This window comes from Miscanthus floridulus, chromosome 3, assembly GCF_019320115.1.
Source record: "Miscanthus floridulus cultivar M001 chromosome 3, ASM1932011v1, whole genome shotgun sequence".
NCBI classification, from domain to species: domain Eukaryota; kingdom Viridiplantae; phylum Streptophyta; class Magnoliopsida; order Poales; family Poaceae; genus Miscanthus; species Miscanthus floridulus.
The window spans coordinates 20702717-20730077 of NC_089582.1; the positions used below are offsets into that span (position 1 = coordinate 20702717).

General features: G+C 43.9%; 2 protein-coding genes and 1 pseudogene across 12 annotated transcripts in view; 1 reads left to right on the forward strand and 2 right to left on the reverse strand.

The window, feature by feature from the left end:
- Positions 1–710: 710 nt before the first annotated feature.
- Positions 711–27361, reverse strand: part of LOC136541444 (uncharacterized) — a 40984-nt gene continuing 14333 nt past the window's right edge. For 7 of the 8 annotated variants that reach the window (XM_066533329.1, XM_066533328.1, XM_066533327.1 and 4 more), the window contains 2 exons: positions 1299–1504; positions 711–1131 (listed from right to left, as the gene is read on the reverse strand). In XM_066533329.1, coding sequence (XP_066389426.1) covers positions 972–1131; positions 1299–1504 — 366 coding nt within the window. In that variant the 3' untranslated portion in view covers positions 711–971. Of the gene's footprint in view, positions 1132–1298; positions 1505–26781; positions 27203–27361 lie in introns of those variants that run through there. The other variant, XR_010780361.1, reaches the window with a different exon arrangement.
- Positions 2583–16565, forward strand: LOC136542874 (187-kDa microtubule-associated protein AIR9-like; annotated as a pseudogene).
- LOC136541445 (uncharacterized) lies at positions 14146–26017 on the reverse strand. 4 transcript variants are annotated; one of them, XR_010780362.1, is made up of 7 exons: positions 24971–26016; positions 24748–24841; positions 24528–24665; positions 23764–23823; positions 23511–23551; positions 23212–23351; positions 14146–14281 (listed from the first exon to the last, which is right to left on the reverse strand). XR_010780362.1 is itself a non-coding variant. In XM_066533333.1 (7 exons), exons 2-6 carry the CDS (start codon positions 24750–24752, stop codon positions 23255–23257), a joined length of 330 nt encoding a protein of 109 aa, XP_066389430.1. In that variant the 5' UTR covers positions 24753–24841; positions 24971–26017; the 3' UTR covers positions 14146–14281; positions 23212–23254. The 4 variants fall into 4 exon arrangements, 3 of the variants coding, with proteins under 3 accessions (XP_066389430.1, XP_066389429.1, XP_066389431.1); XM_066533333.1 differs by having other exon boundaries at positions 23775–23823; positions 24971–26017; XM_066533332.1 differs by having other exon boundaries at positions 23212–23343; positions 24971–26017.

Below are 27361 nucleotides of genomic sequence, written 5' to 3' on the forward strand. Positions count from 1 at the left end.
GTTCTCGAGGAATTTAGACGCTTCTCAGTAATTCTGAGGGAGAAAAATACTGTTTTAAATAAAAAAGAAGCAGACGAGGGCACGTGAACGGTGCTATTACCGTGACGGTGAGAAGCAGAGCCTAACGTAAAAGGAGGTCACGCCTCGTATAAAAAGATAGATCATAAATTTATAAAAGTTAGAAAAATACGAAATGATAAAATAGTGTGAAACAAATCATTCGTAAGAATATTCTGACGAAGTCCATAAAACTTAAGGGCATTCTAACAAAGCCCACACTCATAAGGGTAAAATTCTCATTTTCCCGTAGAGGCGGGGGAAGGACGAAGCGTGCTTAGTAACAGTTAGCAACAATCACATTAGCTCAAGCAAGTAACAGGTATGAGCTCTCTCGGGCCTATAGATGTCCAACGGGCCGGCCCAGCTCGGGCCCGTGTCATGCACGGCTTGATGGGGTTCGGACCGGCATGGCACGTCGTGCCTCCCGGGCCGTGCCGAGGCGGGTACCGTGCCTGACCTACGGCCCAGACACGGCCTGCTGGGCCGATAAGCACGGCCTGTTAGGGAGGCCGGGCTAGCCCAAGGCCCGCTTCAGCAGGCGATGATAGCGTCGAGGTCGAGGGGGCGAGAGGGACAAGCCAATTTAAATAAGTTCATGACAGTTTTTGTTTAATTTAAGAAAAACTTCATAATGCGACATGATAATAGTATGACTTTTCTGTAGGATAAGACCACCCCTACCTCTTATAAAATAAATTGTACATGACCGATTCCCGTCTATCCCATCATCAAAACATAATAAATCAATCTACTACCTCTCACACGTCAACAAATACGTTACAAATCAAGGCTCATTTCTGTTGACGAAAAAGGATTGTGCTTTCAAATTCACGGTGACAACAATTCCCTTTTCCTGTTTCACCTCACACACGTCTGATCACGGTCTTCACACGACACAACACCATGGATGATCAGTTGATGCGCTGATCACGGTCTTCACCTGCCTCTTGGCCATCATCTGCCGCTGCATTGTGTGCCGGGACGCCGTCAGCAGCAACCCCCATAGGTGCCTCGGCGTCCCTGGAAGGCACAGCCGCCGTCGGAACTGCGCCGCCTTCGTTCCTCTCAACCCTGAATTGCCATAAGTCCATAACAAGCACGCGTTTAATTAGATTAATTGCCGGCCGTTAATTTACACCGAGCCACATCGAGTTATTACCGGTACTGAACAACATAGCACTAGCACGTAGGCAACGTAGCTTGATCATTGAAGCAATCAGTATAGATTCAGTATTCACCTGACAAGTAACGGAGCAGTAAGAGGTCCCGCTTGTGCGATGAGTTGGGCGTTGAGGGAGGTGAGGACGTCATAGCAGGAGTCGATCCTGTTGCACAGGTCACGGAACTGCTGGGTCATGCTACTGCCCGTCTGGACCACGAACCAAACGGTGCCGTTCCTGTAAGAGTTGGCGAGGCCGTCTGCCTCGCGGAGCGCGCTGCTCACCTCAGTATAGGTCCTACTTTGAAGAAGTTCAATGATCGAGGTATGTCTGAATCTTTCCATGCTATTCACTTGCTTGATTGGCTGAATTTGTAGTGAGAAATATTCATCTGAATGCCTTAAAAACTTGGGGTTATTATGTATATAAGCCATTCAGATCAGTGTTAATGGGGAGAAAAGGATGATCATTGAGATATTTAATGTTTGCATAAGAAGGTCACACATCATTATTATGATATTTTTAAAAATATGTGAAAACAGGGGGCCCAATTTTAATGTTATATGCATATATATGATCATGAGCATCAGTAATGTCTACTACTCTACTCCAAAGCTCCAACTATCTGGAAAATTGCTATGATACCACGTGTTTGAGCATGAGCATCAGTAATGTACTAATGTACTCCAAAGCTCCAAATATCTGCGAAGTTTTTATTATACTACGTGTTCTAATAGAGGGATACAAAGTTGTTTGGTGCAACTGGATTGTTATATTTGATTACTTTGATACCTTGCATACTTCTAAACTTTGTATCCAATGCAGATCTGAACCCCAATGAGGCTGAGGTAGCGAAGCAATATCCTGCTCATACAGCTATTTGCATTCGTGATGGCTGGGAATTTTGCTCCCCGAACTTGCTGCTGGTATGGTTTTACTGGAGACGAAAGACTGTTTGCTGACATTTTCTTTTTATCATCGTCAAGAATGATCGCTATTCATTTCGTTAAAACAATTGCTTGGTTAGAGCTGTCTTCATTCTGACATAAATGAAACTGATTATTTCTTCCCAATTCATAAATAATACATGCTGGTTTTTCTTTAAAAATTAGCAGGCATGTATGCTGGTTTTTCTTTAAAAATTTCTGGTGGTTGTTTCCCTTCATTTTTTCTCCTCATCTGTTGCATTCCAAAGCTTGAAGCATTGCGTGGACTGAAGTTGTAAATCTATTTCTACCTTATTTCTGTGTCCTTGAGAGCTCTAAGCGTGAGGTTATGTTGCCTGGACAGATTCAACATTTTCTTTCCTACTTGAGCAATGGAATAATAATCTGCCTCAAGATTACATGGTGAATAAAGCTTATGTCGACCATCCGTTTGAAGAGGATCCATGCCATTGCCATTTTAGATTCACAAATCTTGGTGCGAGGTGAGCTAGTTCTCCGATACCAATGGTTTCTGGGTGGTAAAACACCAACCGATTTTGTTGCTGTCCCTGAAGCATCGAGTGAGGTATAATTACTCCTTTAAGACAAACATGCTTTTGACTTTTGTACAGTCATCCATGTCTCCTCTAGTTTGTCTCTAAGGAATAATGATGTTTATATTGAGTTACACCAACCAATTCAACCCAGGGAAAGGTGGTCACTTCACTTATACTCAACACTCCCAGTGCATGCAACTGAATACTTCAACTTTTGTATTTGCTGCATGGTTGTACTCGTCACAATGGATCCGCTTCCTCTATTTTGGTCAGTATAGATTGAATGAGGTTGAAATGACAAAATAACCTTGGTACTGCTGGTACTTGTTAAGATGATGAGGACAATTGACCTCAGTAAAAAGGCCACTTTAGTAGCTTATTCCTTGTTCACAAAAAGTGCATAACTGTAGTGATTAATAATTACTATTATATGTTTATATGTCGTTCGGACAAGCGATTCGAAACACAAATCCCATGACATGAAATCAAGGCCCCATTATTGGCTTACAAAATCACCAGCATCTAGTTTACATTTTATCTTGTGTAATTGACATTTTTTGGTCTTATCATATACAGTATACAAACGCTTGTACCTTCATGATGCTGCTATTATATTTTGCAAATTCTGAGTGCCATCATTGTACGTCGGGATGGTTTTTATTGACTTGGAGAAGGCTTATGATAAAATACCAAGGAATGTTATGTGGTGGGCTTTGGACAAACATAAAGTCCCAACGAAGTACGTCGGGCTCATTAAGGACATGTACAACAATGTTGTGACTAGAGTTCGAACAAGTGATGGAGACACGGATGACTTCCCGATTAGGATAGGACTACATCAAGGGTCAGCTTTGAGCCCTTATTTGTTTGCTTTAGTGATGGATGAGGTCACAAGGGACATACAAGGGGACATCCCTTGGTGTATGCTTTTCGCGGACGATGTAGTGCTACTTGATGAAAGCCGGACAGGAGTGAACCAGAAACTGGAGTTATGGCGGGAGACTTTGGAGTCCAAAGGTTTTAGACTCAGTAGAACTAGAACTGAGTATATGAGATGTGATTTCGGCACTACTACTCGGGAGGAGGAAGATGTTAGTTTGGAAGGTCAAGTAGTGCCTAGGAAGGATACCTTTCGATATTTAGGATCAATGCTACAGAGGGACGGGGATATTGATGAAGATGTTAGCCATAGAATCAAAGCAGGGTGGATGAAGTGGCGGCAAGCGTCTGGTGTCCTATGCGACAAAAGGGTACCACAGAAGCTAAAAGGCAAGTTTTATAGGACGGCGATTAGACCTGCTATGTTGTATGGTGCAGAATGTTGGCCTACGAAAAGACGACATGTTCAACAGCTAAGTGTCGCGGAAATACGTATGTTGCGTTGGATTTGCGGTCATACAAGAAGGGATCGAGTTCGGAATGATGATATACGTGAGAGATTAGGGGTAGCGTCAATTGAAGAAAAGCTTGTCCAACACCGGTTGAGATGGTTTGGACATGTGCAACGGAGACCTCCAGATGCACCGGTGCGTAGCGGAATCCTAAGCCAGGACAGTAACGTGAAGAGAGGCAGAGGAAGACCGAAGTTGACTTGGGTAGAGGCAATAAAAGGAGACTTGAAAGGATGGAATATACCCAAAGACTTAGCCTTAGATAGGAGTGCTTGGAAGACAGCTATTCACGTGCCTGAACCTTGATTGCTTCTGATGGGTTTCAACTCTAGCCTACCCCAACTTGTTTGGGATTTAAAGGCTTTGTTGTTGTTGTTGTTGTTGCTGAGTGCCATCATTGTTGCATCATTTTGCTGTTGTGCAACCTTTTGCAAACTCTAAACTTTTCCTGTTTCTAAACATAAGGTGTACTGGCCAAAATGCGAGGATGTTGGAAGATGTTTGAAAGTTGAATGCACTCTGATACTAAATGGTGCAGAATTTCTGCCCATTTTCGCTGTATCTTTACCTGTTTCTCCAGGTACATTAAAGGCTCATCTTATTAAATAATGTTTGTTAAGCCAGATTTGTCATGTTTATAAGGCCATGTTTGCATTTAGAATTGTAGATAATCGCATAATATACATGTTTTAAATGTATGAAACCCTTTCAGTTAAAGTACTTAGAAAGTTCATCTGTTGTCGCACAACATTTTAGGTTCTTGTTAGGGAGGTGTTTAAACATTCTTTTGGGTGATAATTGGTTTGCTGTTCTGCTGCTAGCGAGATTACCTAGTATAATCGATGCACCTTTTCTCTTGAAATCAAAACTATAAAGTGGGGCTATATGTTCCTTTCCTCAATTAGTTTTTGTTTACAAGGTACTGGATGTCCAAAGGTCATCAATCTGGCAGTCAGTGGTGAACTAGTGGAAGGAAACATACTCAGTGGAGTTCCTAAAATTGCCTGGTGTGGTGGAACACCTGGGAAAGGCGTTGCAAGGTTTGTTTACCCTATTTACTTCTGCATCTATCTTTGCGAATGAATATTCTAAATGCGTTCAGTTCTAAAAAGTTGCTATATAAGAAATGTTACTGATTTAGCTAACCCCCTTTTGAGTCTAGTTGGTTAAGGCGGAGGTGGAATGGGAATGCTGTAGTAATTGATGGAGCTGAGGGGATGGAATATCAGCTGACAATCAATGATATCAATTCAAGTTTGGTATTTATGTACACCCCTGTTACAGATGAGGGTGTCAAGGGAGAGCCTCAATGTACAATGACAGATTTTGTGAAGGCTGGTATAGTACTTTGTCCTGGCATTAATCCTATGTTTTCAATAGTACTCTTGTAATCTTTTACTCTTGTAGAATATATGCTACATGTATGGTTGGGTTGAAAGCTTCTATCCTATCATGTTTGTAAAGGGCAGCAATGCATTTTAATTTAGGGCTGAAAGTAATGGTTTGCTTAAATTCTTTGACATGACATGTGCTTGAATTCCTGTTTACAGAAGAATTTGGCCGTCCTTTTTCTTAGAAAGTTCTCTAGAATGTATGTTTTGAAGGACGTATGTAGAATTGTATATACAGCTTTAGCAGTCAAAAAGTAATTGATGATGGTTCATCTGGTTATAGCTGTTAAATCTTCATTTCTTCATAGAACTGTTTCCTTTTTCAATATTATAAGTAATTTTGTTTATTTGAGTAGTCATGTCAGCCTCAGTTTGCGAGTTAAAAAAATGCTGTTCATAAGCCTGTTGGGAACTGACACACAACCATTTATCTCCACTCTGATGCTTATAGTTGTTTACCTATGACATTGTTTCAGCAACACCATCAGTCAGCAATGTGCATGTTCTGGGAGATATTGTTGAAGATAACATTATCATAGGGAAGGGAAAATACTTCGGTGGCAGAGAGGGACTAAGTAAAATCCGCTGGTTTAGAGAGAAGGAAAAATGGGTATGCACCATTACTTTGCCATCTCTAAGTATTGAAATACAGGAAAAGCTTGTGGTGTGTTGGCTATATTTTTCATCACCAGCAAGTGTCAACAACACAACAACATAACCTTTCAGTCCCAAGCAAGTTGGGGTAGGCTAGAGTTGAAACCCACCAAGAGCCCCAAGTCACGGTTCAGGCACTTCAATAGCTGCTTTCCAAGTACTCCTATTCAAACATAGATCTCTAGGTATATCCTAAGCTTTCAAATCTCTTTTTATTGCCTCCCCCCATGTCAAGTGTCAGAATTCTTAAAATCATTGACATTATGATATACAAGGATAATCTATTGTGTGCCATCAATAGCACAAATTTCCATGAACCATTGATCCTTCTTACGCAGTGAAGTATTTCCTATATATTTACACAATTCTTGAAAGTCTGTAATGGTCGAATAATTACAAATTAACAACTAAGAACAACTTGACCAACCTTCTCTCTGTTATACTGTTAAACAAAATATTGCAGATTTGCAGCTCAATACTTTAAAATAGATGTGACACCTATTGCTTTTGTTGTCCAAATAGATGGATAGACTCATGAAACAGTGTCTGTGGATGAAAGTAATCCAGGTGCCTTCTCGAATGAGGACACATTTTGTTTTAATGGGCAATTTTTTTGTGCAGTGAATTTCTTCTTGTGCTATCAGACAGCATGCAGTATACACTAACCAAGGAGGACGTGGGGAGGCACCTCAAATTTGTATATACCCCTGTTAACCTTGAAGGTCTGTTGAACAGTCAGGCATTAGCAATGACATATCCACTGCTTGTTTGCAAAAATATTATTTTGCACTAACATACACTGATGACTTCTCCAGGTCAGGAGGGTGAATCTGCTTGTGCGATAACAGATGTAGTTAAGAAAGGTACTTATGTCTGACATTCGTGCCAAGTTTGTCATAAAGTCTAGTTTTGTTCCCTTTTAGATATGACTGATCAGGTGTGTGATTATTTTGTTTTACCTCCTTGTTTGGTCAGCCCCTCCAAAAGTCTTCAATCTAAGATTGTTGGGGAAGCAAAGGAAGGAAGCAAGATATCTGCTAGTGCTACTGTTAAAGGGAACTGAAGGGTCCAGCAGGGTCAATGGTACAAGGCATCTTCCTCTGAATTTAAGAATGAACATGAGCTTGAAGCCCTTACTGCATCAAAAGTTTCTAAGGTTATATCAGTTTTATTCACTACTACTGTCAATGATGCACCGCTCAAAACTTAAGCCATTTTTATTTGTTGTATATTTGGTTAATGTGATAAAACTGAATTGTGATCTTTTAATTCTTTATTAGACATTCCGCATTCCTCTTGGTGCTGTTGGATACTATATTGTTGCAAGTTTACACCTGTGGCACCTGATGGTGAAGTCGGTGAACCAGCCTATGCTATCAGATGGCCTTGTGGAAAGTAAGTGCTTCTCTTCAGGGTCCATTCTAGCAGTTGTGTCTGTATGTTCATATGTCATGGCCATTCTTAGTTCAGCTTTGCCTTGGATATACTGAAAAACCATTGGACCTGAAATAAAGTAAAGAATTTTATGGTTCATGTTTTGCAATATATAGGTCAAGTGAAACTCTTTGAAGATGTTATGGGCAGTCAGGTGGACCAACTGTCCTATTGGGCTGAAACCAAATAATAAGGAATCCCCTTTCTGTAGAAGTGATGTGTAGTCCTTTTGTTTTTAGCTGTTAACCATCATTTAGCGAAGCACAAACTTGTGATTTTGCAAGTTCTTTTGTCATCTATATCTTTAAACAACGTTATTACCTTCCTTGTTGCAGCACTACCACCCAGCCTGAACTTCTTAACAGTCACTGGTGAATTCTCTGAGGGTCAGATATTAACAGCATCATATGGGTACATCGGGGGACATGAAGGAAATAGTTTATACAGTTGGTATCTACATGAGGTATGTATTGTATTTTCTTGGTTGTCAATTCCTACTGATACCTAAAATAATAACTGATTGTGTATGATGCTTCTCTAGAGATACATAACAGTTAATATATACTCGTTGCCACGGCGCTGAGCTGTCATTTCTTGTTCTTTAGCCACTTCACTGGTATATATTGTTTGACAGACTGAAGATGACGAAGGCACTCCACTTTCAGAGGCAACCGGTTTGCTGCAATACTGTGTTACAAAGGAAGCTGTTGGAAAGTTTGTTTCTTTCAAATGCACCCCTGTCAGGGATGATGTTATTGTTGGTGAGGCAAGATCATTCATAGGAAAGGACAGAGTTACTCCAGGTGCTTCTGTTTTTTTTTTCTTGAAAAATTTTATGAATGGAAGATATTATTCTGTGTCACAAAAGAGAGACTCCTCTTTATTTGCTTGGCTGGATGACAAAAAACATGTTTGGAAATTAAGTTATGAATGAGCCTGGATTCTGTATGGAACTATGAATATAACACATACTTTTGCAATATGATCCATTATGCGACAAACTACAAAGATGTGAAAAATAAAAGAAGTACAAGAATTGTAGTACACTGCTAAGTTCTTGTTGTTTCCTTCCTACTTTAGCTCTTTTTTGTGTGCGTTCAAGGGAAAAAGTTTAGCTGTTCTTTTTATACATATGAATCCAGCGAAAGGGTTCATAGCCTAGTGGTTGTGATTCCTGTGTGAGCACCTCCAATGCCTGGGTTCGACCCCCCCATGGGAGTGAATTCCAAGGCTGGTTAAAAAAACTCCCTCGCTGGCAACCCATGAAATAGTGGTAGGGCGCCAACCTGTGTGAGCACTGTGGTTCTACCTGGGGGTAGTGACGGGTTGCCTAACCACGTGGCTGTGGCTGCTGGCCTAGGTTATGGTATGGCACTATAGGGTCTCTGCACTCTCAGGGTTCAGGGGGTTCCTCGGTCTGTTGAAGACTGAGGTTTCTTCTAAACAACACCGTGGGGCGGTCTTTCCCCCGCTGGCTGAGTTTTACATATTAATCCATAGTCTTTCCTTGGTTGCAGTTATGATATGTTCTAGGACACCTACGATAAAATGTTTCATTCACAACACTTAATTTCGATTCTGTTGCACTGCTGACAGGAATGCCGACATTAGTTTCTCTTGAAGTAACTGGTGAGGCAATTGAAGGAACAACTATGTTTTGCCAGTAAAAGATATTGGGGAGGAGAAGAAGGGGACACAATGTTCTGCTGGATACTGGTAGGCTGCTGTTATTAAGTACTACTGTTTCTTTGTACTCCCTACATTCCAAATTATAAGACGTTTTGGTATTTTTGGATACGTAGTTTTTGCTATGCACTTAGATATACACTATGTGTTGATGCATAGTAAAAGCAATGTATCTAGAAAAGCCACAACATCTTATAATTTGGAACGGAGGGAGTACGTGGTGAGTGGTGACGATTAGGAAATACTAATTACATTCTCCATATAAATTCTTGCTGGGTTTCAACTCTTAGGTTACTTTGGACTGAGATTTGTTGCTGTAGGCAAATTCTGATGGAACCGAGAAAGAAATTGAAGGAGCAACAAGTTCATCATACACCTTGAAATGCGATGACATTGGCTTCTACATATCTGTCTTGTGCAAGCCCGTTAGAAATGATGGAGTTCATGGTTCTTTGGTGTCGACAGAAGCAATTGGTCCTATTATACCAGGTAGATAGTCTGATAACTGTTATTTCTATGGAAAACAACCATTTTCTTTGGGCATTTATTTCAACTTGGTGAAATTACACTGGGTAAACAAACCAACTCTTTCTGTAATTTACTTATTACAGGGCCACCAACATGTCAATCTCTTGAACTAGCTGGCTCTATGGTTGAAGGTGGCCGTTTGACCTTTCATGCTGCGTATACAGGAGGGTGAGAGATACACTACTGCTGTTCCATGTTATCTTATGTAACACCCTTTTATTGTTATGTACTGTTAAATTCTTTTCTCTTTCTTTCTCATTCTAGTTTGCGGGGAAGTTGCATCCAAGAATGGTTCAGATTACATGGTGATGGGCACAAGGACAAGTTGACTGCTGATGGTCAGTATATAGTGTCTTTGTAGGGCTGATGCTTATCCTATCATACACAGCTCCAATTTTGTTGTCCTTTTATCTTTGTCGAACTAACTGTTAATTGATTTCTTACAATAGAATGTCTAGATCTTGATCTAGCTGATGTCGATTGCCTCATTGAACTTATGTATACACCTGTACGAGAAGACGGAGTACATGGGTCACCCAGGAGTGTTATTTCAGATACAATCTTACCTGGTTCGTGTTTCTTCACAAAACCTTTATTGATTCCATCAGCTGGAGAAGGCTTATCATGGTTGTAATGTGTACTGTTCAATACAACCACTATAAGATGATGGCATAAGCAATCATATTGTCATACATTGATACAATTCTGTGTTGCTTACATGCATGATAAGAATATGAAATAAACATAGCTTTGGGTGTAGTATGTGCATAATATGAAACAGTATTGTACCAATCTATGCATTGAACTATATGTTACCCTGTCCTTTCACGCAGGGGAGCCCAAGAGTGTCAATCTTATTCTACCTGAGTGTCTTGAGGACAATGAAATTTCTCCCATCAAAACCTACTTTGGTGGCAAGGAAGGCACTGGGAAATATACATGGTTTCGAAATAAAGAGAAACTTGATAACTTGGAATTTGATCTGATTGCTGCATCATCAGAAGTTGTTGGAGAAACCTTGTGTGTTCTTTTACTTTATCTAATTTGTTAGTGTTGGATGAAATATACAAGTAACTAATCTCTTGAAATAATGGAATTTGTGACAGAAAATACAAGCCTTCATTGGATGATGTTGGTTTCTACCTAATTCTTTATTGGGTTCCTACACGGTGTGATGGAAAGATTGGTGATCCTTTGATGGCTATCTCTGATGATCCCGTCGTGGCAGGTTGCTCCTTGATATGTTCTCAGTTCCTACTTGCATTTTTGTATGTTTATTCACTGCCTCCAGATCCTTACTCTTGCTATAACACTTGCAGCTTTTCCATCTGTTTCGGATGTTCACTTAGAGCGGAAAAGTTCAGATGTATATTATGGACTAGGCATCTATTATGGTGGATATGAGGGATCAAGCTTGTATAGATGGTACAGGGAACCTAGTGATGGAACTAGGCTTCACATAGATGGTGCTGATTCAGTCACATATGAAGTGACAGATGCTGATTACAGCTGCCGTCTACTGTTTGGGTAAATACGTCACTAGTCTATGTTGGTATATAGTATTATTTACTCACTTTGTTGATATGAGTAGGTTGCACCGCTTCATTCTATAGTAGTTAGATAAAACTGTATTGTCTCGTTTAGTAGTCATTCTTCTTAGTTCTAGAATGAATATATTTATGTACTACAGAGATACTTGAAATTCATCATCATATGTTGAATAGTTTGGTTGAAAAATAGCTGAACATTCTTACTGGATGCTTGATAAGTGATTTTGTCATTGGCAGTTATACTCCTGTTCGTTCAGATGGGATACGTGGTGAAGAAAAACTCTCAGAACCATCTGACGTAATTTTGCCAGGCAAGTCTCTGAACTGATTGGATGTTGCTTTATGTTTTCCAACAATCCATGAGGAATAATATACCCAACTATTAACTATATGAGAACATCCTACCACCTCCACCATGCTGTCTCTATACACCAACCCAACTTTCTGTGGCCCTGGATCCTCCTGCATCTTTGCAATTTTGTGTAACCACATGTCTTCCTTATAACTTTTCTTTCAGAACTACTCAAAATCGAGACACTCATTTTCAAGGGAAGTCCGGTTGAAAGAGAAACACTGACTGCTGCTGAACAAATTCCAGGCAGTGAGATTCAACAACATATATGGAATAATTATAAGAAAGAGATGAAATATCAATGGTAAGAAAAGTAAATCTATTCTTTTTTCTTTGTTTAATGTATATGTACTTACTGTGTATCTCTGGATCAAGGTTTATTTCTAATGGATCAGGCGAAGATCAGTCTTTTGAACCATTGGCAACCAAGTGCTCTCGCTCATACAAAGTACGCTTTGAGGATATCGGCCGTTGCCTGAAATGCGAATGCTTTGTCATTGATGTATTTGGACGATCTAGTGAATTGGTATCTGCTGTGACTGCCCCTATTTTGCCAGGTCTTTGGTCTTCCACCTATGCCTCTTTCAAAATACCAAAATAGCTTTGCATTTTATAGTTCATGAAAATTATTATTTGTATTTTGATAATGAGCTACATTCTACATTTTTTCTAGACCAATAGGATATGTATTTTTAAAGAAGAATGATTGAATCCATACAGTATCTGTTCTATTGGCTGATATCACTGCATCCTTAACCTGCTGGGGTTTGAGATGCATTGTCTTTTTGGTAGTCCAACATTTGTGTGCTCCTGTTATCTTCATCGAAATTCTAGTTACTCTGGGGCTTGCACTTTGATTTTGTTAGCTCAGCATTTTTATGCTTCTTTCATCTTTAGGATGAACCTGTGTGTACTAAAGAAAACACTCGTCTTAACGTTGAATGCTGACTAGTCAAATTGCACTGATGTTTGTGTCAGTATACATCTTGTCACAATGATGAAATATGCAATATCTGTAAATAATTGGATATTTGGTTTTAACAGGAAGGCCTAAAATTGAAAAGCTGGAGACTGAAGGAAGAGGTTTCCACACTAACCTATATGCTGTTCAGGGTACCTATAGCGGAGGCAAAGAAGGCAAGAGTAAAATACAATGGCTCAAAGCAATGGTCGGAAGCCCTGATCTTATCTCCATACCTGGTATGCTTGTTTCTAAAACTGTAATACTGGTGATATGTATACACTTTTAAACTGTATTGAAGTGTTGAACTTCGTTAAAAAAAAATGTACATGAACGTTTGCCCAATTTTTGGTGCCCTTCTATGCATTTACTTTAATGTCATCTTTTAACCGAACCAATTTTTTGTGCAGGTGAAATTGGAAGAACGTATGAAGCTAATGTTGATGATGTAGGTTATAGGCTTGTTGCAATTTATACACCAGTAAGAGAGGATGGAGTTGAGGGACAACCTATTTCTGTTTCAACAGAACAGATTGCAGTTGGTACAGTCAAATCACCTCTCTTACCATTTCCTATCCATGTTCATTTATTGTTCACGTTATCTGGTTTGATCACTAAGTATCAGCTTCTGACTTCATTGTATGCAGAGCCTGAAATTTACAGGGAAGTGAAACAGAAGCTCGATGATGGTTCAGTCAAATTTGAGGTGACATTGATTTAATATTTTAATTTATAATGGTTTTTTGCTGGTATATTTAGAACCAAGATAGTGAGCTAATATTCAATTAATAAAAAAATGATAGAAGAATCTTGTTTTTATCTACTTGCACTGCTGTTGCTAACAATGAGCTTCTTAGTTGGCTATATCCCCCTCTAAATCCAAGTGCTGAATTCTACAGTAGATTGGCCATTTCTTTCGAAAGCAACAAATTGATGCCTAATTCTACCCGACCTGTGCTGTTTCCACAGCAATGCTTCTTTTAATGAGTTATCTTCTGTTCAATGTGATTTATTTCTTGTTTTTACGCTTGGCAGGTTCTGTGTGACAAGGACCGAACACCCAAAAAGGTACCCCATGTCACAGGCTTGCAGCATGCCTGCTCACCCTGGACTCTAGCAATTCCTCAGCATAATACAGGGAGAACTAATAATTATTTGTCACAAATACAACAGGCACAAGTCATGGGTCATTTGGAGCGGAGAGTTTTGGAAGTCAACCGAAAGAGGATAAAAGTAGTAAAGCCTGGATCCAAGACATCATTCCCGAGTACTGAAGTACGAGGAACCTATGCTCCACCGTTCCATGTGAGTTATTCCTTCAAACTCTGCAGATAGAATTTGCTGCCACTACTATGAAGCTATTATACATCCATGTTCTCAAAATATGGGATGTAGCTATATGGTGATAACAATGAACTGAACCTTGCAGGTCGAGCTGTATCGCAATGATCAGCACCGCTTCAAGATTGTTGTCGACAGTGATAATGAAGTTGACTTGATGGTGCAAACACGGCACATGCGAGACCTCATCATCCTCACGATCAGAGGCCTTGCCCAGAAGTTCAACAGCACCTCCCTCAACACACTTCTCAAGATTGAGGCATGAGGATAGGGATGCCCATCTGATAGGCCTGACAGTGTAAAAATCAACTATTAGGGAAGCTGTTCCTTATTCCAATTGATTAGAGTGTGTATTTACTAGGATTCGTAGCATGATGGCTGTGTATGGGTGTTGGACGGGCCGAGCCTGTCGCATTACAGTTTTATCCCCCCTGACTGATCTCTCAAATCAGAGCAGCATCAGCTGGCTGCTCTGACTCATGCGTCATGAAATGTGCATAGGGTTGTTAGAGTGAGAAAGAGTGGTGTATCTTGGTGCTGTATTTATTATGCACTGGTTGGGTTCGGTTTTTCGACTGCCATTCTCATACTAAGCATGTTGATGAGGTGGCTTTGCTCTCGTTGGGTTTGACTTGAATATACGTGTACCCACAACACAGGTTACACAGCTTGAAGGTGATTGGGCGAGTGCTGTTCAGAATGCCTGTCCACACTGTACGACTAGAATTTATGATGCTGTATTTGCATACGGAGCCTCTACATGAGGCCCCATAGTTAAATATTGGGTCTCAGGCCAAAAATCCAACTCCAGCAGCGTCCCTATTACGGATCCTAAATTTGTGTGAGCACCCAAATCCTCCCATCAAACCTCATTCTTGTTGGCTCTTGACCTAGCCCCCAAATTTCCCCTGACCGGTCCCCACCCGCGCAACCACTGCCCCGGCACGATCTCTGCCCCGAAGTTGGCCCTCCCTTGGCGCGGCCTTCTCCCTAGCGCAGCCCCTGCCTTGGCGAGAGGTCGTCCCTCCAGTGAGCACGGGAGCCATGGCCACGCCTTCTTCCTCCATGTCGACGACCTAGCCGCGTGAACCGCTGCCGCGGGCGCGCCACTCCAGCCACGCGGGCTCCCTTGCTCCTCCCCCGGTGGCCCCGGCGTGATTCCCGGCTGGCACACTCATCCCGCCACGCGCGGAGCGGCCGTGCCTCCCTCCGCCACGCCTCCCTCCTCCCGGCGGATCTCCTTCCTGGCGACCTCAGGCTGGCGGATCTCCCTCCCTGCGCGACCCTCCGTCCCTGTCGGATCTCCTCCTTCCTCCGGTGGATCTCCTCTCCAGCGAGCTCGGGCCAGCGAATCTCCCTCCCGACGCGCAGGGGTCGAGTTCAGGCCAGCGGAGCTCCTCCGTCTCTCACCCAGGGCAGACATGTGCATCCCTGTGTGTGTGGAGAGAGAGGATGAGGGGAAGAAAGGCTTCACTCAATGACACGTGGGTCCCGCATTCATTGTTTGCTGATATGGATTTTTGGGGCTTTGTTTGGGGGCTACTGCTGGAGTAGAAGAAATTTGTTGGGCCAACAAAAGTAGGGGAGAGCACCCAAATCCAAAGTAGGGGCCCTAATTTGGGGGCTCCTGCTAGAGTTGCTCTAATGCTACAAATGTAAATTCATCTGTTCATAAGCGAGAAGCGAGCGGCCACGCGTATTCCTATTCGTAGTGATGTAATACTGTTGGCACTCAGACTGGGCCCAAGCCAATTTAAATAGGCCCATGACAGTTTTGGTCCAATCTAAGAAAAACTTCATAAAGCGACATGATAATAGTACCACATTGGTTTTCCTATGAGATAAGACCACCCCTACCCCTTATAAAATAAGGGGTACATGTCCGATTGAGTTCACATCTATCCAATCGTCAAAACACAACAAATCAATTTAGTACCTCTTTACCCTCTCTTCCCCTCTACTTCTCGTTCTTCGTCGGCGCTATATGGACGGTGGATCGACGACAGCGAAGCTCTATAGCGGCCAGGCTAGCTAGAGCAGCCCATAGCCGTTACACACCCCGACGGGGTCCCTCTCGGCCATGTGGGGTTTCAGGTCACATGAGACCTCGTCGGCGTGTCTTGCGTATCGCGCTTCCGACGAGGCTCCTCCGGCGACGTGTCTTGCGTATCGCGCTCATCGCTAGAGGCACAAGTTTCAGGTGTGGACATCCCCTAGGCGCCGGCCGATCCAAAAATTGATTAGGTCCTACATCGAGCGATCTAGCTCCTTATCGAGTGTGTGACCTAATTAAGCATCAACACATTTTTTTAACAATTCCGCTTGGGAACGATTGGTTCGTCTATCTCCTATAGCCGATCTTTTTGACAGCTAATTTGTTAGTTCCAATCTATCCTTTTTGTGTTATCATTACCGTTGCATCGCCCACAAGGCCGATAGCATCCGGTCTTGATCTCCTCTTTTCAAGATGTGGAACAACGGTCGAAACAACGAGTTCACCGATCCGATGGGTCAGGAGATCCTCGTCAGGTCTACAACCATAGCTAAGCTGAAGGTACATGGGATTACTGAAGATTCTCCTCTTTTCTATAGTATGGTTAAGATGAATTCTACATTTGATAAGTTAGAGAAAGGAATGTTTGGTACTCCTATTACTACCTCACCTCATGTTGCACATGCTAGTGAATCGGCCCCAACTTTTAGTCAACCTCAATGAGGCCGTTTTATTATTATTTTGACCAGCATGACAGGTTGATTTCAAATAGTCAATCCAAATTGGCCTCTTCAGCATCTGAAACCAATAGCGCCAATTTAGGAGGGGCTAGCACTATACCTCCTGGGAAGAGGCTGTCTTATTGTTATATTGATCAATGTGGCAAGCTTATGTTTAGGAAGAAACTGGAATTGGTCTCTTCGGCGCCTAAAATCGATAGGACCAATTCAGGAGAGGTTAGCACTATTTTTCCTGCTGTTATATACACCCCGAATTCGGTTCGTACCTCTTGAACCGATGATGGGACAGTAGCACCGCATGCTTCATTGCCTCATATTACGGTGGTCTGACTCTCCAAAGTCAAGTATGGTTCCAATGCATGAGGCTTCATGTGACGCCTCCCAAACCTATTCACAGAAATTTATTAATCGGTTTTGGAAGTCAAAAGAGGCAGAATTGGACATGCAAGCTACGCATGACGGAGATGCACATCCTCTGCCTTGCAATAAGACACTTTCCATGGCTGAAACTCTGGAGATAAATAATCCAGCCATCTTGATACGGCTAGAGCAAGCTGATTCCACTATTAGAAAAATGTGATAATCGACGAGCCCAGAGAACCTAAGAAGGGAAAGAAAGTCTTAGAACGTGAGGTAGTGCTAGAAAAGTCCAATGGCAATAGGGAGAGTCTCTTAAGATCACTATCAAATCTTCTGGGCTCGGGGGGCAAGCTCGAACTCCCGTGGACAAGCAAAAGCTAGCCACTAACACTATTGTTCAAAAAGGGTCAACTACTTTTAATGTTAGTGGACAGAAAAAATCAACGAGACCAATTTTCAAAATCGGTCAAGCTAGTTGTAAACAAAAATTGCAGCACACATATAAAGATGGAGTGTTGATTTTTTACCCATTAATACGTCAAAATCCTCACCGGTGGAGGATGCCTGCTGGTTTGGTTCACCATGAGCAACAGTGTGTCCGTCAAAGTCGATTGACCTATGGCCAATCGAGCTCCAGCAAGGTATGACCGATTAAGCCGGTTTTGGTTAAACTTGCTAATCGGGTCCAACAAAAGGGTAAGGCATCAGCAGAGCAAGTGTATGTGTTGAGGGACAAGGAAGTTCTCACTAATCCCATAAGAAAGGTCGATGAGCAAATAGTCATCAAATTTGGTTCTGTAGATGCTCCGATCAAAGAAAATGAAGGGCCGATTGTCATTGACAATATGAACCAATTTGAATTGGAGAAAATGTCAAGGGGCACTATTGCTAATGATCATAATGCTCGGAGTAGCACATCAGCTCCTGAGAACTTCCAACCGACATGGTGCCCTTCGGGTTTGTCAAGGACGCAAAAGCGCAAACTCCAGCGTGCTCGTTGCAAGAAGTTTAAGGAAGAAGGGCTAGCAAACATGGGGAAACAATTTTTCAACAAGGATCCAATTGTCCCTCAATCAAGCAAGAAAGAACCTGCTGCCTACTCAAAGTCGGCTGAGCCGACTCCCCCTGTCCTTGCTGCTTTGGCTGACCCCCAGTCGGCTAAGCTGACTCCATTATCGGTTGAGCTGACTTTCTCAGGCCCGGGTGTCTCCGGGTTATCTCCAATTGATTCGGCCTCTACTGCTGTTGTTGATCTTGTCCTTACAGGTGTTGAACAACTTTCTGGAGGTCAAGCTATTTTCCAGAAGCCGGCAGACCATGTGAATCACCTCAAGCCACTACATGTGAAGGGCTCCATTAATGGCAAACTGGTCAACAACATGTTGATGGATAACGGAGCCATGGTGAATCTAATGCCATATTCACTTTATAAGATGCTTGGCGAATATGATGAGGAGCTGATTAAGACCAAGAGGATAGTCAAAGGTGTTGGAGGAAATTCTATTTCGGCCAAGAGATTTGCCTTGATGAAGCCTACTATCGGGAGCAAAACATTGGCCACTGTTTTCTTCGTTGCAGAGGTGCAAGGGAGCTACAATTTGATTCTTGGGCACGAATGGATTCATGGCAATCGATGTGTGCCTTCTAGCTTGCACCAATTCCTCATTCAGTGGGTGAATAATGAAGTTGAGATCGTCCATGCTGACTCATCGGCTTATACCACGGCCGATGCCCCTTTGCTTGGGGGGCATGATGATGTGATTTGCTTGTTAGGGAGAGACCTTGCTGGTTTTGAGTCACTACTGGAGGCTTTGTTCCCATTTCTCTAGAGCCGATTGATGATCGGCTCCATATCATCAGGTAGTGTAAATTCTGTTTGGATAGGGAATTGCGTCGGTGAAAGCCCTAGTTTGGTTTTGGATAATTGATGAAACCTAGGACTAACCTTTGATCTAAGTATGTGAATTAGATAAGGTGGTCCAATCCAAGTGGTGGAGCTAGATGATGGTCATGGTGAAGGTGATGGCCACAAAAAGATGGATCAAGTGCTTCATATTTAGAAAAGAAGAAAGAGAAAGACAAAAATGGGTTCAAGGCAAAGGTATAATGATATGAGCTATTTTTGGTTTGCAATCAACACACCATAGATGGTGTGAGTGATTTAGGATCGCCAGCCGTACTATAAAGAGAAAATATTTGGCTAAGCGGTTATCAAGTGCCACTAGGTGACATGATTCTTGCATATGCATTAGGGACCTAGTGTGCTAACCTTTGACCCTTCAAAAATGCTTGAAAAATGCTAACACATGTGCACACAAGTTATACACACTGTGGTTAGCAACTTGGAATCAAGGGTGAAGAGTTTGAGGAGATAGAAAAAGAAAAGGAGGCGAAGGTAGAGGACCGAACGCTGGCTCTGTCCTGACCGGACGCTGTTAGCCTAGTCCAGTCAGTTGACCAGCGCTTGGCCGAGAGTGCCGCGGTGTGATCGGACGCTGATATCGGATGTGGTGGCTGCGTCTGGTCACTCGGTCCAGAGGAGGCGCAGCTCGAGGTGTCGATCGGACGCAGGTGAAGCCTCGCGACTGGACATGCAGAGGCTACATCAGGTCACGGCTAACGTAGTCGCTGTTTGAGAGCGCAAAGTGGATCAGACGCACCCATGAGTCCGGTCACGCGCAACCAGGTGTGTCCGGTCATGAAAAATTGTCTCTGGACTCTTACTGGACTCGACTGGACGCCACATGTTGGAGAGTCTGGTCATTCTATCTCTGAGTCCGGTCATTCTTTAACTACACAAGTGATCGTTAGATGACCATTGAGATCTGATGGACGCACTTCAAAGCGCTGACACGTGGACGACATCCGTGGACCGGACGCAGCCGATCGAACGCTGGGGTGCGCCCGGTCAGGCGAGTCCGGTCAGCCCCCTACAGAGCAATGGCTCTATTTGCTTGGGGCGCCTATTTAAAGGGTTTGGCCGGCTTGGGGCTCACTCTCTTGGCACTTTAACATTCTTGACATCCTTGTGAGCCTAAGCAAACACCTCCCACTCATCTCCATCATTGATTCATCATCACAGTGAGATTAGAAGTGATTCCTAGTGCATTTGCTTAAGTGATTGCATCTAGTGACACTTGAGAATTGTTGTGGCTATGGATTTCTTGTTACTATTGGTGGTTGCCGAAGAGGGTGCGTCGATGTTGTGTTGACTCAAGAAGACAAAAGGAAATGATGTGTTATCTATGTTGATTGATGTCTTCTTGATCCTATGACAAGGTATGCCCATATAGAAAAAATATGCTTATCACTGTACTATGCTTGTGCTAAGATGAGACATTATCTTTTTTCTAGGACATGAGTTGTTGCTTGCCAGGCCGATGTGATAAAGCACATGTTATATCGGCCAATTCTTCGTGGAAGGATAGGCAAATGGACATACACACCAATTGAATATGACTTGACTTTTGAACCATTGAAAACATTAAAAGGTCAAGTTCTTGCTGATTTTATTGTCGAGCATGGTATTGATTTAGATGATAATATCAATTACCTTACTTTTACCCTATGGAAACTTTACTTTGATGGATCGGTTTGTAAAGATAGCCAAGGTGTTGGTATAATTATTGTTTCTTCCAATGGTGCTGAAATTGGGATGTCAAGCCGATTAGATTTTTATTGTACCAACAATTAAACCGAATATGAAGCTCTCTTATTCGGGTTGATCATGTTACGATACATGGAGGTAAAACATGTTGAAGCCTATGGTGATTCCTTGCTAGTGGTACAGCAAGTCGCTGGCGAATTTCAATGCCTAGAAGGATCACTAAGAGCTTGTCTTGATAATTGCCTTGATATTATTGATTATTTTGCCAAATTTCGAATTCGGCATATTTCAAGGCATGAAAATCAAAAGGCCAACATGTTAGCTCAACAAGCATCTGGCTATGACGTCGGTGGGCGTAATTTCATATTCAAGAACAGCTGATGCATGAAAATTTATTTTTTTCCCGTGCAGGTGCAGGCCAGTCGGCTATGCCGACTCCCTCTCTGCTGTGGCCAAGTCGGCTAGGCCGACTGTCCTAGTCGGCCAGGCCGACTCCTCCAAGTCGGCTCAGCCGACTCCCCTATGACTAGTCCGGTGAATTCACCCGAGAAGCTCCCGAATCGGCCCGACATAACTTCCGGTGACGTTGGGGTCGATTTAGAAGATTGAAGAACTCCCTTGCTGAGATATCTACGTGATTCAAGTGCTAAAATTGATAAAAGTGTTTGGCGGAGCGCTTTCAAATGTGTGTTGCAAAATGATGAGCTCTATCGGAGAACCGCCAAAGACTTGTTGCTCAAGTGTTTAGGATCAGATCAAGCAAGAGTGACTATGGGAGAAGTCTATGAAGGCATTTGTGGTATGAATCAATTGGCCTCGAAGATGAAGTGGTTATTGCATAGAGCCGGTTTTTATTGGCCTACTATGATGGCCGATTGCTTTCGTTACTACAAAGGATGCGAAGAGTGCCAGAAGTTTAGAAATATTCAGCTTGTGACTGCTGCTATGCTTCATCCTTTTATCAAACCATGGCCTTTTGGGGTTGGGAGTTAGACTTCATTGGCCAAATTTATTCCCCATCTTCAAAGGGACACCGATTTGTGTTGGTTGCTATGGATTACTTTACTAAGTGGACCGAGACAGTTCATTTGAAGAATATGACATATAAGAAGGTAATTGAGTTTATCATTGAGCATATTATTCATAGATTCGGCATCCCTCAAACATTAACAACAGCTCAAGGGACATCATTTGTGTCTAAGGAGGTGAGGGAATTTGCCGAATTATATAAGATTAAGTTGCTCAATTCATCTCCATACTATGCTCAAGCTAATGGCCAGGCTGAGTCTAGTAATAAGACTTTGATTAAGCTTAACAAAAAGAAGATTGAGGAGAATCCAAGGAGGTGGCATGAAGTTTTGTCTGAAGCTCTATGGGACATCGCATTTCAAGGCATGGTGCCCCTAATGTTACTCCTTTTGAGTTGGTATATGGTCAAGAGGTCGTGCTGCTCGTCGAAGTGAATTGAGAAAATTGGTTCTATAGCACCGAAAAAATCGCATTTTCGAAAAATACTATTGAAAGATCTCCAACACGAGAAATACCACCGAAAGAGTCCTCCGTTACCCAGAACTAGCATTCTGTCATAGTTTAGAGGTAACACCGTGAATTCACCGTCCTCACCTTCTTCTTCCCATCTGCTCATCTCCCCTTTTTCCCTTCCGTTGAGAACCAATGGACAAGCCCCTCTCCCTTCTCAGGGCCGGTCCTGAGATTTTTTGGACTAGCAGAGCGGCAAAGTCATGATCATATGCAGAGGAAAGAGAATGAACAGTCACCGACTCCACGACTCGCAGTCGAAGGCTCAAAGCGTCTCGCGTTGTCATGAGGACCGAGGAGTCGCTGCCGCGGCGTGCCTACGTCTACGACTCTACGTACATATGTTTGTTACTAGGCTCACATACGCCGAATACTACTAGTGCGTACATGGGGTGGGGCCCATCCGGCTCCCTAGGCCTGGGACAGTTGTCCCTCTCGCCCCACCCCGAGGCCGGGCCTAGGAGAGAGCGAGCGATGAGCTTCATTCCGTTCTGCCGCGCTTTCTGCAGTAAGGACGGGCGATGAGCTTCATTCTGTTCTGAACCCTCCTTGCGGACTCCTGCTGGGGACCGGAGGCAGAGCCCTGCTAGTCTCATACACCACGACACTGCCAAAAGTCTCTGGCGAACACCAAGAAGAAAATATCCTCTACAACTCTTCACAATATTATGCATCGAGCGTGGAGGGAAGGTTTGGCCATATCCAAATAAGACCTTGAGAGGCACCAGTGCATTGAAGTTCTAAGTCAAGATATAATGTGAGGAGAGGTAGAGGAAGACCGAAATTGACTATGGGGGAGGCAATAAGAAGAGATTTGAAAGAATGTGATATACCAGATCTGTGTCTGAATAGGAATGCTTGAAAAACGGCTATCTATGTGCCTGAACTCTAGCCTGCCCCAACTTGCTTGGGACTGACAGGCTTGGTTGTTGTTGCTGTTGTCGTCGAGCGTGGGGGGAAGGTCGACGGGAAATTAATTACCTGCCTGAGAACCTTAACCCTTTCCTGCAATTCATCAGCTACTTCATTCCATTTCTTTAGCCTCTTCCCGTCGCCTTTTAGCTGCTTCGCGGCCCCTTCGAATCAATGTCTCAAGATATTTGATTGTATCATCTGTAGAACTGCCCACGTCAATGTGGACAGAAAACAAAAATATGAAGAGAATTAAATGCAAGACAGGCTTCTTTTTTCCATAAGCCCGATTTTCTCAGGCCTAGCCTAGCTAGACAGAAAGGAAGAAAGACACATGAGATACAGTTGTAGTGGAAAGAAAATTGTACCGATGAATGCTACGAAGATCCTGTTCCGACAATTGTTGTCTCTGTTCGAATTAAAGAGTGTAATACACGTCAGTCTATGTTGCAAGCGTAGAGAATAATTAATTGTAATCATGGATAGAACAAAGCGTTAATTTCTCCTCGTCGCGGAAGGAAAAAGGAAGGTACAAATTTTTGTCAGTTGCATGCACGCAGTTTTTGGAACTCAGTTAATCAATTAATCCTGACATATTCCACAAATTTAATTCCCAGTTACATAACTCTCACCATTGAACCCCCCGGGGGTGGAGGCATCTCGACATGGTCGTCCTGAGACCTGCACGTATACATGGGAATTCGTTAGTGATAACATAGCTATACCATGCATGATCAATTAGATTCGTGTTTTCTTTCACTCCACTCATGACGGTTGCCCTTTTCTAAAAACTGCCGGTTGCCCTGCCGGCCGCTTCCCCATCCAACAACGGCCAACACACCGTGTATTCACCACCAGAGAGGGGGAAATACTTCCCTCCCACATAAATCAACCTTTCTTGTTCTTTTAAAAAAAATCAATCTTTCTTTATGGAAATTATTGTGCTTAATTGCAGCCTGGAGCATATGGATTACATGAAATCGCTTGATTTTCAGAGGAGTCCAACCATCATTTTTGGGTTGGAAAGTCAGCATCAAGTTGGAGTTAACCTTTATCCCATAGAGTGAAAGACAAATACAAACCTCATAGAGATAATTGGTTCAACAGTCTAAAATAGAACGTTTCTTTTTGCACATTCTACTTTCACAAAATTTTATAAAAATTCGCAGTAGGAGCCTCTCCTACTGTTTACCCTAAAAAAAAAACTTCCCTTGCACCCCAGCCTTTGTGCCTCCGCTCCTCTCCGGCCGGTCAGAGATCAGAGATTCACTCCCACACGGCCACACCCATATGCACTTCTTCCGATAAACTATATATGAGCTGAAAAAATAGAAGCAAGATAAACTGAGAGTGTTCGATTTGGGAACTAAGAGATTGACACTCACCCTTCAGCTGCGGTCACTGCCAACGCCAATAAAACTAATAACAGAACGATGACGCAGAGATCTGCCGCGCTTTCTGCAGTAAGGACGCCGATGAGCTTCATTCCGTTCTGAACCCTCCTTGCGGACTCCTGCTGGGGACTGGAGGCAGAGCCCTGCTAGTCTCATACACCACGACACTGCCAAAAGTCTCTGGCGAACACCAAGAAGAAAATGTCCTCACAACATTTTTCGCTTCCTTTGGTTTTCTCAAAGCACGCCATAGCTTCGTCGGGTTGGTAGCGAGCTCGAAGCCTTCGATAATCCACCCGGGCATCCTTCAAAACCGAGGGGGAAACAAATTAAAATCCGAAGAAAAAACTGAAGATGGTAGAGAGGAGTCGGGCTCCCCGTGGGCGCTCTCCATGCCGAGCCGCCGCCGGGGGTGGCCGAGCTCACGGGCGCACCTGGTCGCGGCGGAGAAGCTAGCGCGACGGCGGCCGAGCGCGCAGGGGGTGGCGTGGGCGTCTCCCGGATTCTTCTTTGGGGTGTTATTGTTAGCAGTATAGGCAGGGGAACAGAGGAATCGGAGTGGGGGGACGGAAGAACGGCAGAGGCAAAGCAGCTACAGAGGCTTCGGCGGGGCACTGCTAGGCGCTGAGCCTGACTGCATCGGTGACCAACGAAGCCCACACCGATGCGGCCATCTGGAGCTCGAACGCAAGAACAGAACGAACACGAGCGCACGAACAGAGAAGGGGCGAGCACAAAAATCGACGAAACCGGTCGAAATCAAAACGAATCGCTCCCAAACATTGCACACACCATCACAAGGGAGTTGGTGAGCATACTCTAAGAGATCATCGCCCAATTTCAGCTTAAACTCTAGGAAATGCAAGATTTGGGGCAAGAACGGGGTTTTCACCCTAAACCGAAAATTGGATCGATCTACGAGCTCGTACCAAATTAGTTGAATCACTTGGGGGATTTGATCAGCACATATCCTTGCTCGAAACGACTCAAAAAGAACGAACAAAAACGCCCTTAAATCGACCAATTGAAGGACGAACAGGAGAGGAGAAAAACACACAGAAATCACAAGAACGCAGAGCGGCGAAAATAAAATCACAAATCTCTTGAATCCTGGCGCGGACATCGGGGTCGCGGCCGATGGGAGCGCGGCTCGCCGGGGTGCAGACCGCCGGAGGCGCGGCCACAGTGGCACAGCCCACCGGGGCCAGCGAGGGCCGCCACCGAGGCCAGCCGGAGCCGCGAGGACCGCCGCCGGGGCCGGCAGGGGCGGCGAGGGCCGACGAGACGCCGCGGCCGCCAGGGCGCTGCCCGCCGGGGGGCGCGGCCGTCGGAGCGCGGCTCGCCGGGGGGCGCGGTCGCCAGGGGCGTGGCTGCCGGGGACACGATATAGGGCGCGTTCGCCGGGGCAGAGACGGGGTGCGGCCACCGGAGCTCGTGCCCACCGGGCGCAGCCCGCCGGGGCGCGCTGCCAGCCGGGGACACCGGTCGAGACGGAGAGAGAATGGGGGAGAGGAGAAATTGGGCCCGATGGTACGGTTCTCGAGGAATTTAGACGCTTCTCAGTAATTCTGAGGGAGAAAAATACTGTTTTAAATAAAAAAGAAGCAGACGAGGGCACGTGAACGGTGCTATTACCGTGACGGTGAGAAGCAGAGCCTAACGTAAAAGGAGGTCACGCCTCGTATAAAAAGATAGATCATAAATTTATAAAAGTTAGAAAAATACGAAATGATAAAATAGTGTGAAACAAATCATTCGTAAGAATATTCTGACGAAGTCCATAAAACTTAAGGGCATTCTAACAAAGCCCACACTCATAAGGGTAAAATTCTCATTTTCCCGTAGAGGCGGGGGAAGGACGAAGCGTGCTTAGTAACAGTTAGCAACAATCACATTAGCTCAAGCAAGTAACAGGTATGAGCTCTCTCGGGCCTATAGATGTCCAACGGGCCGGCCCAGCTCGGGCCCGTGTCATGCACGGCTTGATGGGGTTCGGACCGGCATGGCACGTCGTGCCTCCCGGGCCGTGCCGAGGCGGGTACCGTGCCTGACCTACGGCCCAGACACGGCCTGCTGGGCCGATAAGCACGGCCTGTTAGGGAGGCCGGGCTAGCCCAAGGCCCGCTTCAGCAGGCGATGATAGCGTCGAGGTCGAGGGGGCGAGAGGGACAAGCCAATTTAAATAAGTTCATGACAGTTTTTGTTTAATTTAAGAAAAACTTCATAATGCGACATGATAATAGTATGACTTTTCTGTAGGATAAGACCACCCCTACCTCTTATAAAATAAATTGTACATGACCGATTCCCGTCTATCCCATCATCAAAACATAATAAATCAATCTACTACCTCTCACACGTCAACAAATACGTTACAAATCAAGGCTCATTTCTGTTGACGAAAAAGGATTGTGCTTTCAAATTCACGGTGACAACAATTCCCTTTTCCTGTTTCACCTCACACACGTCTGATCACGGTCTTCACACGACACAACACCATGGATGATCAGTTGATGCGCTGATCACGGTCTTCACCTGCCTCTTGGCCATCATCTGCCGCTGCATTGTGTGCCGGGACGCCGTCAGCAGCAACCCCCATAGGTGCCTCGGCGTCCCTGGAAGGCACAGCCGCCGTCGGAACTGCGCCGCCTTCGTTCCTCTCAACCCTGAATTGCCATAAGTCCATAACAAGCACGCGTTTAATTAGATTAATTGCCGGCCGTTAATTTACACCGAGCCACATCGAGTTATTACCTGGTACTGAACAACATAGCACTAGCACGTAGGCAACGTAGCTTGATCATTGAAGCAATCAGTATAGATTC